This window comes from Akebia trifoliata, chromosome 13 (assembly GCF_017979445.1).
Source record: "Akebia trifoliata isolate Shusen 1 chromosome 13, ASM1797944v1, whole genome shotgun sequence".
In the NCBI taxonomy this organism is placed as follows: domain Eukaryota; kingdom Viridiplantae; phylum Streptophyta; class Magnoliopsida; order Ranunculales; family Lardizabalaceae; genus Akebia; species Akebia trifoliata.
Genome location: NC_141387.1, coordinates 4965156 through 4980397, shown reverse-complemented (window position 1 = coordinate 4980397; position 15242 = coordinate 4965156). Strand labels below are relative to the sequence as shown.

Sequence of the window (15242 nt, the reverse complement as noted above, 5' to 3'; positions counted from 1 at the left end):
CAAAATGCCTTAGTAAATATATAATTACATATATATATATATATATATATATACATATAGCAATTTAAATAAACTTTTAAATTTTATAATTCTATTGAAATTTCAGCAACATCTCCTTTTAAAAATTAACATATGATGAAGAAAATACATACATAATATACAATCCAACATCCACATAAATATATAGTGTGTTTCGGTAATAAAGTAGTGATGATGAATTGCTTTTAGTCTTGGTAGTAAAGATGAAGGGTATTTTGATAATTCTCTTTTATTTTTTAGGAAAAATTAAAAAAAATCAAATATAATAATTATTTAACAAAAAAGTACAAATTTAGTGAAAATTACGAAAAAGGTAATAAACCGGCCATGCAAGGGCTAGTTTTTTTCTCTCTCCATTTTATTCTCCTTTTTTATTTTTTTAATTTAAAAAAATCAAATTTTTTACACTCTAATCGGCCATTCAATGTCCTCTACATTTCTCTCTCCTCTTTCTCTCTCTCTTTTTTTTTTTTTAATTAAAAAAATCAAAAAAATTTCATTCCAACCGGCCATTCAATGTCCTCTAAATTTCTCTCTCCTCTTTCTCACTCTCTTTTTGTTTTTTTAATTAAAAAAATCAAATGTTTACATTGCCATTCAATGTCCTCTAAATTTTTCTCTCCTATTTCTCTTTCTCTTTTTTTTTTTAAATTAAAAAAAACCAAAATTTTACATTTTAATCGATTTTTTTATTTAAAAAAGTGAAGAGAAAAATTCATCGGACATTGAATAATGGTCGTTTCATTTTAAAAAAAAATTTGAGAAAAATTCAACGGACATTGAATAACTATTTAGAATGTAAAAATTCTTTTTTTTTAATTTAAAAAATAGAGAGAGAAAGAGAAAGAGGAGAGAGAAATTCAACGGACATTGATTGGTCGTTAAAAATGTAAAAATTTATTTTTTTAATTTAAAAAATAAAGAGAGAGAAATTTAACGAACATTGAATGCCGTTTCAAATATAAAAATTCGTTTTTGTTTTTTTTTAATTTAAGAGAGAGAGAGAGAGAGAGATTTAGAGGACATGGAATGGCAATGTAAACATTTGATTTTTTTAATTAAAAAAACAAAAAGAGAGAGAGAAAGAGGAGAGAGAAATTTAGAGGACATTGAATAACTGGTTAGAATGAATTTTTTTTTTATTTTTTTAATTAAAAAATAAAAAAGAGAGAGAATTGTAGAGGACATTGAATGGCCGGTTGGAGTATAAAAAATTCGATTTTTTTTAATTAAAAAAATAAAAAGGGAGAAAAAAATCGGCCCTTGCATGGCCGGTTTGTTACCTCTTTCGTAATTTTCACTAAATTTGTACTTTTTTGTTAAATAATTATTATATTTGATTTTTTTTTTATAATTTTTCTTATTTTTTAAGATTAAGTTTGATTAAAGATGAAGGGCATTTTGAAAAATGAAAGGTATTTTAGTAATTAGTAAAGATGAAGGTTATTTTGGAAGATAAAAGGTATTTTGATAATTTTATTTATTTTTAAGGTTAAGCTTTGTTAGAAATTTGATTAAAGATGATGGGTATTTTAGTAAAGATGAAAGGTATTTTAGAATATGAAGGATATTTTGATAATTTTTTTAAAGGTTAAATTTGATTGAAAATATTAAAGATAGAAGGGTATTTTGATAATTTCATTTTATTTTCTTAAGTTTAATTGAAAATTTGATTAAAGATTAAGGGTATTTTGGTAAAAATGAAAAATATTTTAGTAATCTCATTTTATTTTTTAAGATTAAATTTGATTAAAGATGAAGTGTATTTTGATAACTACACTTGAGTTGCTCTACGTTTTTAACTTCTCGCAAAAATTATTTGAAAAAGTTTCTATTGGACGATTTCTTTTAAGAGCTACTTTTGAATTTTAATTGAAATCTATGAAAGTAAAAAATATATAAATGAACATCATTTATCTAATTCTTTTGACTTCAAAATAAAAAAAAAACTTATGAAACTCAAACATAACAGGGCCAAAGATTTCTAGGCGGTGGATGTTTGGCAGGAGAGAGAAAATTCCCTTATTACTTCGTCAGCGCCACAGGCCAAAACGGTGTTTTGTGTGAGCAAACAATCACTTCCTCTTGGACTATCTCTAGCGAATTCTCTCAAACTTCAAACAGAGATTCTCAAATAAATTTTATTTCTGCAACTTCAAACAGAATTCTCAGATAAATTCTTGGACCTCATCTTAATGGCGTCGACGAAGCACGAGCCTCCAAAAGTAAAAGAACCAGAAGCGAAGAGGGCAAAGATCACTGATGCAGATTCATATAAAGCAGAACCAGAGCAGCGCGTGAAGCTCAACCCTGCCGATTGCGATTTAGGTATTTTTCATTCGATTTCACATCTCATTTGAGCTTAGAAACCTAAATCTCTCCATATTCAGTTATTCTCTAATTTTGTTGGAATCTTAATTTGATAAATTCAACCTTTTGAAGAATGAGTGACTGAAAAATTCTCCCAGTTAAATCACTTTTGTTTATTTTTGGTTTTTTTTTTTTTTACTTGAGTTTCTTTCTAATCTTGTTGGAATCTAGTTTGATAAATTCAAGATTTTGAATGTTTTTAGGCTACTGTTGTCTGTTTTTTGGTATCTTTACTTGAGTTTTAGGATTCTATGCTCAAATCCTTGTCATAATATATTAATTTTGCCAGATTTCGACATTGAAGCAAATGGTCTACAAGGTCAAGCACTTCACGAGCAAGGTTTTGCTTATTGCTGGTCTGGTGCACGTGCCAATGTTGGGATTAGAGGTGGGAAGTATTGTTTCGGCTGCAAAATCATCTCAGCACAACCGGTTGATATGGAAGATACTCACTCTGAGCAGCAGCATTTGTGTCGTGTGGGCATTTCGAGAGGGGATAATAATGTGGGAAATCTTGGTGAAACCCAACACAGCTTTGGCTTTGGGGGAACTGGAAAATTTTCAAATGCAGGGAGATTTTCAGATTATGGTGTGAAGTTTGGTGTTGGAGACACAATCATTTGTGCTGTGAATCTTGAAAATAAGTCATCGGCCTCTGTGGGTTTCTCAAAGAATGGGAAATGGCTGGGTATTGCAAAGGAATTTGATGCGAGACCAAGTGGTATTGGGGTAGTTAGCTCACCAGTGAAAAAGCTACCATGGGAATCTGCACTCTTTCCGCATGTTTTGTTGAAGAATGTTGTTGTTCAGGTGTTGTTTAGTGTTGAAGATGGCTTGGTTCCTGAAGAAGGCTATAAGGCTTGGGATTGTGCATTTGAGGATGGAAATGCAACTGTGGGACCAACTTTTTCTAGCCCTAAGGAATGTGAAGTAATGATGATGGTTGGTTTACCGGCTTCTGGCAAGACTACCTGGGCAGAAAAATGGGTAAAGGAGCATCCAGAAAAGCGATATGTTTTACTTGGAACTAACCTAGCTCTAGATCAAATGAAGGTGTGTGGTTTCAACTTCCAAAGGGTTATCTTTTCATCTTTTCTTACAAAATTAATTTGAAACTAGCGACCTTTATATTTCTTATCAAGTATGATACCCATTAAAGAATGGTGATTTCTATAGGTACCCGGGTTAATGCGTAAGCAAAATTATGGTGAACGCTTTGATCGCTTGATGGACCGAGCAACAGGGATATTCAATACCCTATTAGGTAGGGCCTCCAAGACACCACGCAATTACATTATTGATCAAACAAATGTCTACAAGAGTGCCCGCAAACGTAAATTGAAGCCATTCCAAAACTACCAAAAGGTAGGTTTACTAGCAACATCATTATGTATGTTTAAAAATTTTATGAATGAAATTCACTTGTCTTTGATGATTTTTTGTGTGATGTGTCACAAACCAGATTGCGGTCGTAATGTTTACCACACCAAATGAGCTGAAGAGTCGTGCAGAAAAACGATTTAGAGAAATGGGAAAGGAGGTACCTGCAGAAGCAGTAAACGAGATGTTAGGTATCCATTAACGTTAGGAACTAATTATATACTCATTTTTTATCTTTCTGCAATCACTTAAAGTTCTGCAAATAATTATTATTTGTGGTCTTATGTTTCATTTTTTCGTCTTTTGTCAGCCAATTTTGTCTTGCCAATAAGCAAAGATATGCATAGTACGGATGAGTTTTTTGATCAGGTAGTCATCTAATAGCTTTGGATATTCATTTTAGTAATCTATTTATCATATCATTTCACCGTGATTAATTATCCAAAAAAATACTAACTACTGAATCCATTTTCCAAGGTTTTGTTTCCCGAACTCAACAGAGAAGAGTCACAGAGATATCTAGAAGAGATGAAACTTGCACTAGGGCTTGTTTCTAATTCAAGGTCTAGGAGCAACCTATCACCTTATTCTCGTGAAACATCCATGCAGTCATTTGCTAGCCCTATACCCCCAAACCAAGCAACAGCACCAGGTTTTTGTACTAGCTTTTTCTGAAGTTAAAATTAAAGATGTATTACTTGCAAATAGCTTTTTGTTATCTTTCTTGCTAGATCTAATCGATGTGATGTTCTGATGTTACTTTCCTCCTTGTTTTACAGCCACTAGTGAACATTGGCAGAATTCTCGTTCACTTCTTCCTCCAAGTTATGATTACCCAAGGCCTCAAGAAGTAAGTTAGCATTGACATTATCTTAACTTTTCAGACTTACTTGGCTTTCTATGAAGAGGTTGTATCCAATCTATGGTTTTCAGTGGTCTTGTTTCAGACTTAGTTCTATTATGAGATAAGTTCTAAATCTAGCATGCATGGGTAATGATCTCTTCAAAATGAAATACACAAAAAGATTCCTCATTTTTTATAGAACAACCTTGATTTTAGACAATTCCTAAGAACAATTAGACCTAATTCTTATTCTAAAATTTGAATATGTTAAAAAGCCTCCTATGCCAGAATCAACCTTGTTTCTCATAAGTTTATTTTGTACTGGTTCTTAATTAATATTAGGAACCTTCATCTTTCATTTGCATGCATGAGATTTTATAATTCTTCTATTGTTGTTTAGAGGAGGGTGCCTTCTTGTGTAATTAAAAGCCTCATTCCTTTCTTTGTAACGTTCTATAATTCTTTTGTTGTTTAGTAGAGGAGGGTACCTTCTTGAGTAATCAAAAGCGACTCTCTCTCAACTAAATATGTTTGTTTTTATGGTTTTTTATTTTTTCTATCTTTTTTTTCTCTAAGTTGGAATCCATTGTAAATGGTACAGGTGAGTTCAATGTATTCTGGCCGATTACGTGGACAATCTGAATTTATTTCTGGAGGTTACAGATCCGGAGCAGGTGATCCCAATCCATCTCTTGCGAGGGATAGTCATTACGGGAATTATGATCCTTATCGAAACTATGGGGAGTTAGTTCCTACAGTAGACCTAATTATGAAAGCAAGAGTACCAGGGGTGATGCGGGCCCTTATCAGAGCTATATAGGAGTTGATACATCTTTCAAACCCTACTTTGAAAATAGTACTTCCATTCTCCAGAGTGACACAAACCCCCATCGAAGCTATGGAGGGGTTGATCCATACAGCAGGGCTAACTTTGAAAGGGAAAATTCCTTCGGATCTAACTATGGAAGTCTTGGTGCTCCTATATCATATAGAAGTCCTGGTGGCCACCTTAGAGACCCTCGGAATCCTTATTCTGCTCTACCACAAACAAGAGAACTTGCATTTGAGCCACATCATCCTTTGCCAACCTCCTATGGTAAGTCTTCTAAAGTGTGTTTTTTTCGCTTAAATTAGTTTTGATTTGTTCTATCGTAGTTTTGGAGAGATTCTATTGCCACACCAACTTTTGCTAACGCCCCCAATTCATATGTAAATAACAAATGAATTATACACATCTAGGGGTGGCATTAGCAAAAGTATTGAAGCTCTCTAGTTTTGTGCACTTCTCTTTTTTTGATCAGTAAGCTAGGATGGTATGTATGTCAACTCTTTGTTTTTGGCGGTATTTCCACAAGCTCTAAGTGGGGCTGCACCTTAACCGATTGAGCCGTGGGTTCAAGCTCTAGAGCATCTTATGTTGTTATAGGGAACTTCCAAACACAAACATTTTCAGCTATATTACTAAATTTTTTATATTTCTTAATTAATCTTGAATTGTTCAGTCCCGTGGTTGGTCATATACCCTGTGATTCCATCAAGTGAATCTGGGACGCTTTTGTATGAAAAAGATAATGCTATTTCTATCTCAACCTTCCACCCAGAATAGAACCTAGCTAATATACTCTCAGGCCTTGTTTTTTGGACTTTTCTAGCCTCAGCCCACGATTGACAATCTCCATCAAACAGATGGTTGAGATCAGAAAAACAACACAGATTTATCTTTATAGTGGTTGGAACAATTTATCTAAAGATGCATTTTCCTTGGAAATCCTTAGTATGTCAACCTTCTAGTTGATGGAGAGCTTCAACCATGGATTGTGTCTATTGGGTTTTTTTTCACAGTAGCAAATGATCATCTGAGGAATTCTAACAATTGTGAGATGACATCTAACCATGTAAAATCTGATCTCTGATCATGGTGGGAATATGGAATAAATTTGGTTTTTGGCTCTAGAGTGAGTGTGACAATGTTCCAAACCAAATTAGGGTTTGTAAGTCGCATTGACTTGGATATTTTGTCCATAAAATTGGCAAATTAAAACTGCATTTCCTTTATATAATCACAGTTTGCTGGCCAAGGGATCCTCTTGGTGTGGTTCTGATGAAACCTCCCATTTCAACATCTCTACATTGCCTTTGTTTTTTCCATTTTGCTTCAAGTCTTATATTGTGGCTTAATACAAGGTCGAAAACAGGAATATAAATTCACAAATCAAATAGTATATATTTCACTTACCCAAGAAGTATTGTACAACATAACTGTAATGAGCAGAAATCACATCCCAATTATCTCCAGTCCAAAGAATTTTGGTAAACAACCTACAAATATAGATGTGCTAAGATAAGAAGATTGACAACAAATCTCATTTTACCTCTAGTCTTAATAGGATTTTGATTAGTGACAACCTCATAGCTGAAAGGTACTACTTTGTCTTCTTTTTTTCCCTTCTATTTTTATTTCTCTCTCAAAATATTAGGCACACAAGGGTTGGTTGACAGGTGAAGACTGGTTTTAGTCTCAAGTCTTTTTAGCCAGATTAGCAAGTTGGCATCGAGTAATATTTTTCTGTAAAATTCAGTTATTTAATGTCTAATTAGTATCTTTATATTTATTCTAAAATGTCATGATTTTTATCTTTTTTTTGTATTTTTTTTAGTTAATTTGTTGCTCAAGTAACACTAATTTGAAACTATAAATGTTTATTTGTAGGCTCACCTTATGGAACTCCACCCCTCAGACCAACTTATGGAAATGTTCCAGCAACAGAATGGCCGCAATCTGGAGGATACCCCTCTCCTCGTCCAAGGTATTACTGACCGCAGAGTAGGATCAGACATGCCGTGGTGTTAAGAACCTAAAGCTCATGTATTCTTTTAAGGTTCTCTACATACTTTTCCAATTTATTGTCACAAAATATCGGGGGGGGGGGGGGGGGGGGGGGGGGGGGGAAGATATGGACAGACAGAGAAGAAATCCAGCATTTAAGCTACCATGATATCTGGTTTAATGCAGGTGTAGGACCTTGTTTTCTCTTTGTAGGTCATCTCGATCAACCATCTGTATTTATTTTCCCCTTATCTATCAAAAAATATATATATCTTGCTCAGTTATTAGTAGTGCCACGGTTATGACCATAATGGTTGGACTCTCGCCTCAATTTTTTATTCTTTCCTTTAATATATTGTGAGAAAATACCTTCGTTTTTTTATAACTAAAATTTTATTGAAAGAGGATAAGAAATCCTCAAAAGATAATATAGAACAAAAGAATCAAAAGAGCCAATATAACAAAAAAAAAAAATCAAACAACAACAGCAACAAACAAGGACCACCCCAAAACCAAGATGAGGTCACCCTCTAGAAACGAGCTTCCATCTAAACAAGAAATCCTTAAACCGGTAATCCCTGAACTCATGAAACTGCTTACACCAGTAAAACCAAAGTATATTAAAGAAAATCTTTTGAAAAGAATTCTCCTTTCCTTCAAAAAATCCAACCATTTCTTTCTCCCCATAAATCCCAACAAGATATTGGGGGACTGAAGTTCTAAAGATTCCTCCCCCTACCAATAAAATTAGTGGAACTCCAACAAGCTAGCAAGAAATGGATCGAACGAGGGGTACACCAAGAAAGATTGAACAAAGAAAAGAAGGAAAACCACACTTGATGAACCACCTCCACAATGGAGAATAAGATGGTTAGTTGACTCACAGTTACAGAGAGCAAAACTCCACAAGAACCGAACCCCTCATTCTGAGATGATCAATAGTGAGAATCTTATCCAAAGCTGCAAGCCAGAAAAAAGAACCAAGGACTATATTGAAGTACGGGAAAAGGAAACTCCTCAACCGGGTCGAGAGGGGAATAAAAGGATTTGACACTGAAGAGCCCATTGAAATTACCCACCCAAGTCCAACTGTCATCTGAAGGTAAAAGATTAAGCAGGGATGTCACCATTGGAATTTCCCAATCGTTGAAGTTTCTTCTAAATCCAAGATCCCAAGTGAGAAAATACTTCTTAATATGTGTTTCATCACTGAAAGCTATGTGTGCCTTCAATGCTTTTCAAGTTAGGCAAGGATCTATTGGTACTTCAATCCTTGTTTAAGACTATGGTTTCAAGAAATATGTATGATTACTCTTCCTGTAGACTTGTACATGTAAGAAGTTAGTATTCTGGCACATCATTTACCTTGTTCAAGACCATGGTTTCAAAAACGTAGATGACTTGGCTGGGCTTTAATAATTTATTGGAGATTTTCTAACTGTTGGGAGTTTTAGGAGCCTACCTGTTTGCACAGCAGATATCTAACCTTGATGCGTGTCACTTTTGCTGGATATCAGAGTCCAGATACCTGTCACGTCGACGCTATTAGACAAACACGAATTTCCATGCCCTAAATCCTAGGGTCCTCGATAGAAATCCAAATAATCGTGTAGAACATACAGAGGAGAAAAAACAGAGAGAATTTGAGCCTAAGGGCTGGATTTGCATGAGTGTGCTTTGATAAACATCAATGGGACAATAATAAAATTCCCAACCCAATGAATCTGTCGCACATGATTGCTGCAACATACCAAATCCAGCCCTTGGGCTCAAGTTCATTTTTATAAAACACTGGGAGTCACACGCCACTTTCCATCACGTGTTTGGCTAACAACAATGAATCAAAACAATCATGTGACAGGACTTTCCTGAAAACACCACCAGGAGTCCCTTTTACAAGAAGGCGGCAAATGGCAGTAGACCAAAACAATCATGTGAAAGACCCTCCTGAAAGTAGACTGGACCAGAACAACCATGCGAAACGACCCTCCCAAAATCAATACTAAGAGTCATTTTTCTGAGTACATGGCTACGGGAAACAATAGAATAGACAATCCACGCTTCCAATCATAAAAACTTTTATGTGCTAAGTTGATGAAACAACGGCATAACGTCATGGGTGTTGAAAAGCAATTAAATAAGAGAGATCAGAGTATGGTCGGTGTTGTGCATGCGTGAGGTTCACCAGAGAAGATGGAACGGTGTGTTAGTTCACTGGAGAAGACACAAAGATGCCAAATAAGACGTGGAACTGTTGGAAGAGGAGAACGAACCAAGAGATGCCCTTGAAAAATGAAGTTTTAATTATTTTTTTCTCTAAAATTTAGCCCGCCCTTAGAGTTTGGTGGTGTGTCAATAAAATTTCTCCAATTGTTATTGAGATTGTAATTCCTAGTGGTTGTTTAGTCATAACAAAAATTGTTTTACATATCTTGAATTGAGTTTTCCTTGGTTGACATAATCCTCAAATAGATTAGTTTTCATGTTGCTTGTCTTACATTGATCATGTAGTATTTGAATTTCATGTCAAATTATAACCTCAAAATAACTAATAGAAAATTAAATCGACGATTTTTTGCTATTGGAAAAAACGACTGTCCATAGCCATCATTTAAGCTGTCGAAAATTCGCAACAAACTTCCCATTTTTGGGGGATAAGTTTTTTATTTTAACAACTTTTTCAATTTTTTAATTAAAAAAATAATTGGTCATTTTAGATTTGTGAATTGTGATTCTTTTAATGTGTTCATGCTCTTTCACCGGGGTCTTATTAAATCCAAAATCATGTTGTCTTTTAGAAAGCTTGCACTTGTTTTCATTTTATGATGGTAGGAATCAAGACCAAAACAAGCTGGATAAACCAACAGAAATTTGCATACCATTATGACCACACCACAAAAGAATACACACACACTTTCTCAGGCTAGCAATTATTTAGAACTTGAACTTGAACAGTTGATTTCTGCTTCTGAGGTTCAGCTCTTTGTCCTTCCTTTCAGCTGTGAATTTCTCAAAACTCAGAAGTAGAACAACAATCATAATTCTAGAAAATAATCACGTCTTCCTGAGATTTGAGATTATGTAGTGGCTTGAAACTAGGAGTCTGCCACATGATTGCCCTCCATACAAGCACCGTGTCGTACTTTACTTCTCCAAGCTCATAGTTTCTTGTTTCTCTTGGAATAGCCTGCAAGAAGATTGCATTATGTAAATTGAATCTTCTCCATTTCCATAACCTCCAGTGTGTGCGTGTGTGAGAGAGAGAGAGAGAGAGAGAGTGGTGGGTTAATACCTGAAAGTCATGGTTCACTAGCATCCCTATGGTGCAAACAACAGTAGCAAATAGAGATATCACAAGCTGCATCTCCATCACTAAAGAGTAACTCTGTCTTTGCTTAGCTTTCTTATGTAAACTCCACCATCGGCAACACAGACCCATACAACACCGATGCTGTAAGAGTCTTAAAGAAACCCATATAGTACTGCAAATTCGATGCCCAGCAGGCTGGTCACTACTTTTTTGAAGCCCAAGAACAACCGATCCAACTGTCAACAACACAACCAAGTTTATAGAATAAAGTAAACTTTTGCTTAACATTTTTTTTTTTTTTTGGGAGATTTAAGGGTGGGGGTTAGGCAGACCCCCAACCAGAAGAAAAAGACCACATTCTTTCATATATTTGTCCACTGGCGTCCTTTCTTACAATTCTTTGTAAATCACTAAGAAGGTCCATAGGATACAAGGCACTATCGTCTGGGACATTGAGGTAAGAGGCTAAAAAGTCCACAGCTTGATTACTTTCCCTGTAGCAAAATGAGAATTCGATGCTGAGAAATTTGGTTGCTTCTGTCTTGATGGTTTTTACGAGTCTTTCTTCTTTCCATGGAACTTTGCCTTCCCCATTAATGCAATCTATAGCCACTTTAGATTCAGCTCTTACCTTCAAGTAGTGTATATTCAAAGAGGCAGCCATGTTCATTCCTTTAACAATTGCTTGCAGCTCACGGAAGAGGACAGATCTCCCTTCAGAATTTCCAGCAATAGCACCAACAGTTGCTCCTCTACTGTCCCTAATTATGACTCCCTCTCCTCCCACATTACCTCTGATATATCCATCAGAGTTCATCACATAGTAGTTTTCCGGAGGCTTAATCCTTTTGCATCTGACTGGGCTCCTCACCTCAACCTCAAATGCAAATTCCAAAAGCTCTTGTTGAGGAATTGTCCTCAGTGCTGGGATCGATGCTTTGGATCCTAAGCTGCACATCACGCACTATGAGCCTCTCCAATAGCTCAGGAGGCAGGAATTGTTCTTGCAAAACCAGTACTCTGGTTCAAAACTCAAACAAAACATAATACAACATCCCAATTTAGAATAAAAATAAATAAATAAAGGATATGAAGTTAGCTAACCCACCAAAAAAACTTGTTTAACCACCATCATATCATTAATCATAAGCCCACAAGCCTTCAAACCGCATCATTCTAAATAAGGCTGACTGTGATTTAGGTACTTTAGTTGCAATCTTGACTGTTGTTTTATTATAAAATATTTATTTCTGAGTTATTTTTTTCTTATTAGATTTTAAGATAGAAGACAGAGGCCTTGTGGGTCATGTGAAGTCTGATCAGTCCATTACTTACTGCTAGTCGGGTGCCCGTGCAAATTTTGGAATAAGTGGTGGCAAATACTGTTTTGGTTGTAAGATAATCTCTGCACCATTAGTGGAGGTTGAAGACACCCCGCCAAGATGCATCACATATGCACACTTGTTATATGTTGAGGGATGATATTTTGGGAGATCTTGAGGCAACCCAGAGCAGTTTTGGATTCGAGGGAATGGGGAAATTTTGGAACAAAGGGGGGATTCGTTAATTATGGTGAGCAGTTTAGAATTAGAAACACGATAGTGTGCGCGGTAGATTTAAAAAATATGCCCCCGTCAATAGACTTCTCAAAGAATGGAAAATGGTTGGGTATTGCAAAAGTTTTTGATATTGGCATTGGATGACATAAATGTAGTTGGCTCACCTGTTAGAGAATTGAGGTGGCAATTAGCACTATTTCCACACATATTGATATAAAAAAGAAAAATCAATAAAGATGTTTTTCAGCACAAACAATGGGTTGATACCGGTTGATGGTTATAAACCTTGGATCGTCCGTGTCGAAAAACATCTTTATTGAATAAAAAATTATCAATACATCCGGAAACAGTGTTGATTGCCACCTCAATTCTCTTGCAGGTGAGCCAACTACATTTATGCCATCTACACCAACCTCAAAAACTTCTGCAAGAACTAACCATTTTTGGTTCTTTGAGAAGCCTATTGACAAGGGCATACTTTCTAAATCCACCACACACATTATCATGTTTCTAATTCCAAATTGCTCACCATAATTAACGAATGCCCTTGCATTCCAAAATCTCCCCGTTCCCTCAAATCCAAAACTGCTCTGAGTTGTCCCAAGATCTCTCAAAATATCATCCCCTCGAGATATACCAAGAGTGTATACGTGAAACATCCCGGCGGGGATGTTTTCAACCTCCACTAATGGTGCAGCGATTATCTTAAGACCAAAACAATATTTACCACTGCTAATACCAAAATTTGCATGATTACTCGACCAACAGTAAGTGAAGGACTAACTAGAGCTCACATGACCCACAAGGAGCCTATCTTTTATCTTAAAATCCATTCAGAAAAAAATAACTCAGAAATAAATATTTTATAATAAAATGACGGTCAAGATTGCAACTAAAGTACCTAAATCACGATCAACCCTATTTAGAATGATGTGCTTTGAAGACTCGTAATTTGACGCCATTGAAGAGAATTCAAAAATCGAGAACATGTGAGGGATCTGTAAAAAAACTTGAATAAGGTATCAAGATTCCAATCAAATGTTGCAACTTCACTCAATATTGGGGTATTGTAAACAAGAAATGTTCAAAACCTCAATGCTACATTATTAGGAGTCGCTACCACTTTTTTTTTTTTTTTTTTTTTTGAAAAGGGTGTGAATGGGCACCTGAAATGATTTTGAAATTGGTTTTATCATTGTAGTGACTCTCATATATATATATATAAAAGACATAATCTACCTAAGATCTAAGTAAGGAGGTCTGATTAGAGGATGGGGAAGGTGTTAGGATCTCTAACCTCCCCATTTAGCCAATCATTTTTTAAAAGAACTTAAGAAAATAAAAAGTATATGAAAATGCATGCTTAAAGGTGATGTACGCAATAAATGACAATGTTCCCTTAGAAGAGGATTTTGATGTTCATGTGACATTAGCAAGACCATATGGAAAAGGATGGTCCATCTAGTCTACATATTTTTCATGAGTAGAATGTCGGTTTGAATTTTTTAAAGAGATTCATGATGGAGTTCTCTTAATGTCATAATCTTGATGCATGTATGCAAGACTAAAAACTTAATGTTTCAACCTCAACAAGAGAGTGACACATTTCTTCATCATGACCAAGTATATGTGAGTGGGTGCATAGTGTACAATATGATACATGAGATATGTTGTAATGGAAAAAAAGCTTCAACCCTCACCTTTTCAATCAAACCAAAATCCAACCTACCGAAGGGGGGAAAGGATGTGCATTATATCCTAGAAGTTTTCTAGAAAACAAATAAATAGATAGTTAAAAGTAAAACATGTAAATGTTTGAAAATAAAACCTAATCTACACCCATCTTGTCTCTTTATGTTCTTGGATGAGTTTTGAGTCTTGAGAAATGAACTTGAAGGTTAAGTGTTTTAGTTGACTGTAGATGGCTGAGGATGATGGGAGTTGTTGGTTGAAGGTTGAGAGATGGGTGAGAGTTCTTGAGTTGAAGGTTGGGTTGAGAGAGGGTTGGAGAGATAAAGTAAGGACTTTGGTAGAGTTTTAGGTTGAAAAATAGGGGCTTGAGAGCATGAATTGCTCATAGGAAATGAGACTATTTATAGAATTTTTGGAGAACTTTTGAATGTAAAGTAGTCCAACCCTAAAAACAAATGGAAAATATATGATGTTCAAGTTATTTCTTTTTGGACATTTTATTTTTATGAGGGTGAAGGTGAAATTTGTGATATGAAATCCTAAAAGCATTTTTTATCTTTAATTTTTTGATAAATAAAGGTGAGAGAACAAAAGTACTCTTGAGAAGAAGAGTAGGGGAGTGACATCTGTAAAGGTGAAGTAGTAAGTAAAAAAGTTGACATTGGTTCATTTGTAAATAATTTATAAAGCAAGGATGAATGTATATTTTTAAAATTGATTAATGAGAGAGCTCCATGTATGTACTTAAAGATTTCCACCTTTTAATGTATGATTGAAAATTCTTCCAGCTTTAAGGATTTTTACCAATGGCTAAAATGCATTTTTGGTTTGACCGCACTTTTTAAAAAGGGCATTCTTAGGATTTTTCAAGATAGTTGACCCTCCAATTAGGTTAAAGTATTGGGTATTAGGGGCTTATAAGAGACCACCATGTGTCCTCTTTTGAGAGCAGGTATAAGATCATGAACTTAGAATGGGATTAGTATAGGCTTAGAATGGGCTTAACTTTGGATTTTGATTTTGGAGTTGGGTTATGGGCTTAGGATAGTTTAGGTTTAGGTATTTGGACTAAGCTTGAATGTGAACTTGAGTATTGGGTTAGGATATGGGTAATGAATTAGTTAATTGAGAGTGAGTTTGGATTAGGGAGCAGGTTTGAAATTCGGTCGATTCATGGATTCGGAGACATGGGTTAGGAAAGTAAGTATGAAATTTGATTGG

The 15242-nt window shown here is 35.1% G+C and overlaps 1 protein-coding gene across 1 annotated transcript; it reads left to right on the top strand.

The window, feature by feature from the left end:
• The first annotated feature begins 2001 nt into the window (after positions 1-2001).
• LOC147387468 (uncharacterized) lies at positions 2002-7520 on the top strand. Its single transcript, XM_086421429.1, has 10 exons — positions 2002-2102; positions 2203-2367; positions 2699-3462; positions 3586-3774; positions 3872-3980; positions 4100-4158; positions 4267-4441; positions 4569-4639; positions 5235-5729; positions 7344-7520. Exons 2-9 carry the CDS (start codon positions 2235-2237, stop codon positions 5451-5453), a joined length of 1719 nt encoding a protein of 572 aa, XP_086277555.1. The 5' UTR covers positions 2002-2102; positions 2203-2234; the 3' UTR covers positions 5454-5729; positions 7344-7520.
• The last annotated feature ends 7722 nt before the right edge of the window (positions 7521-15242 follow it).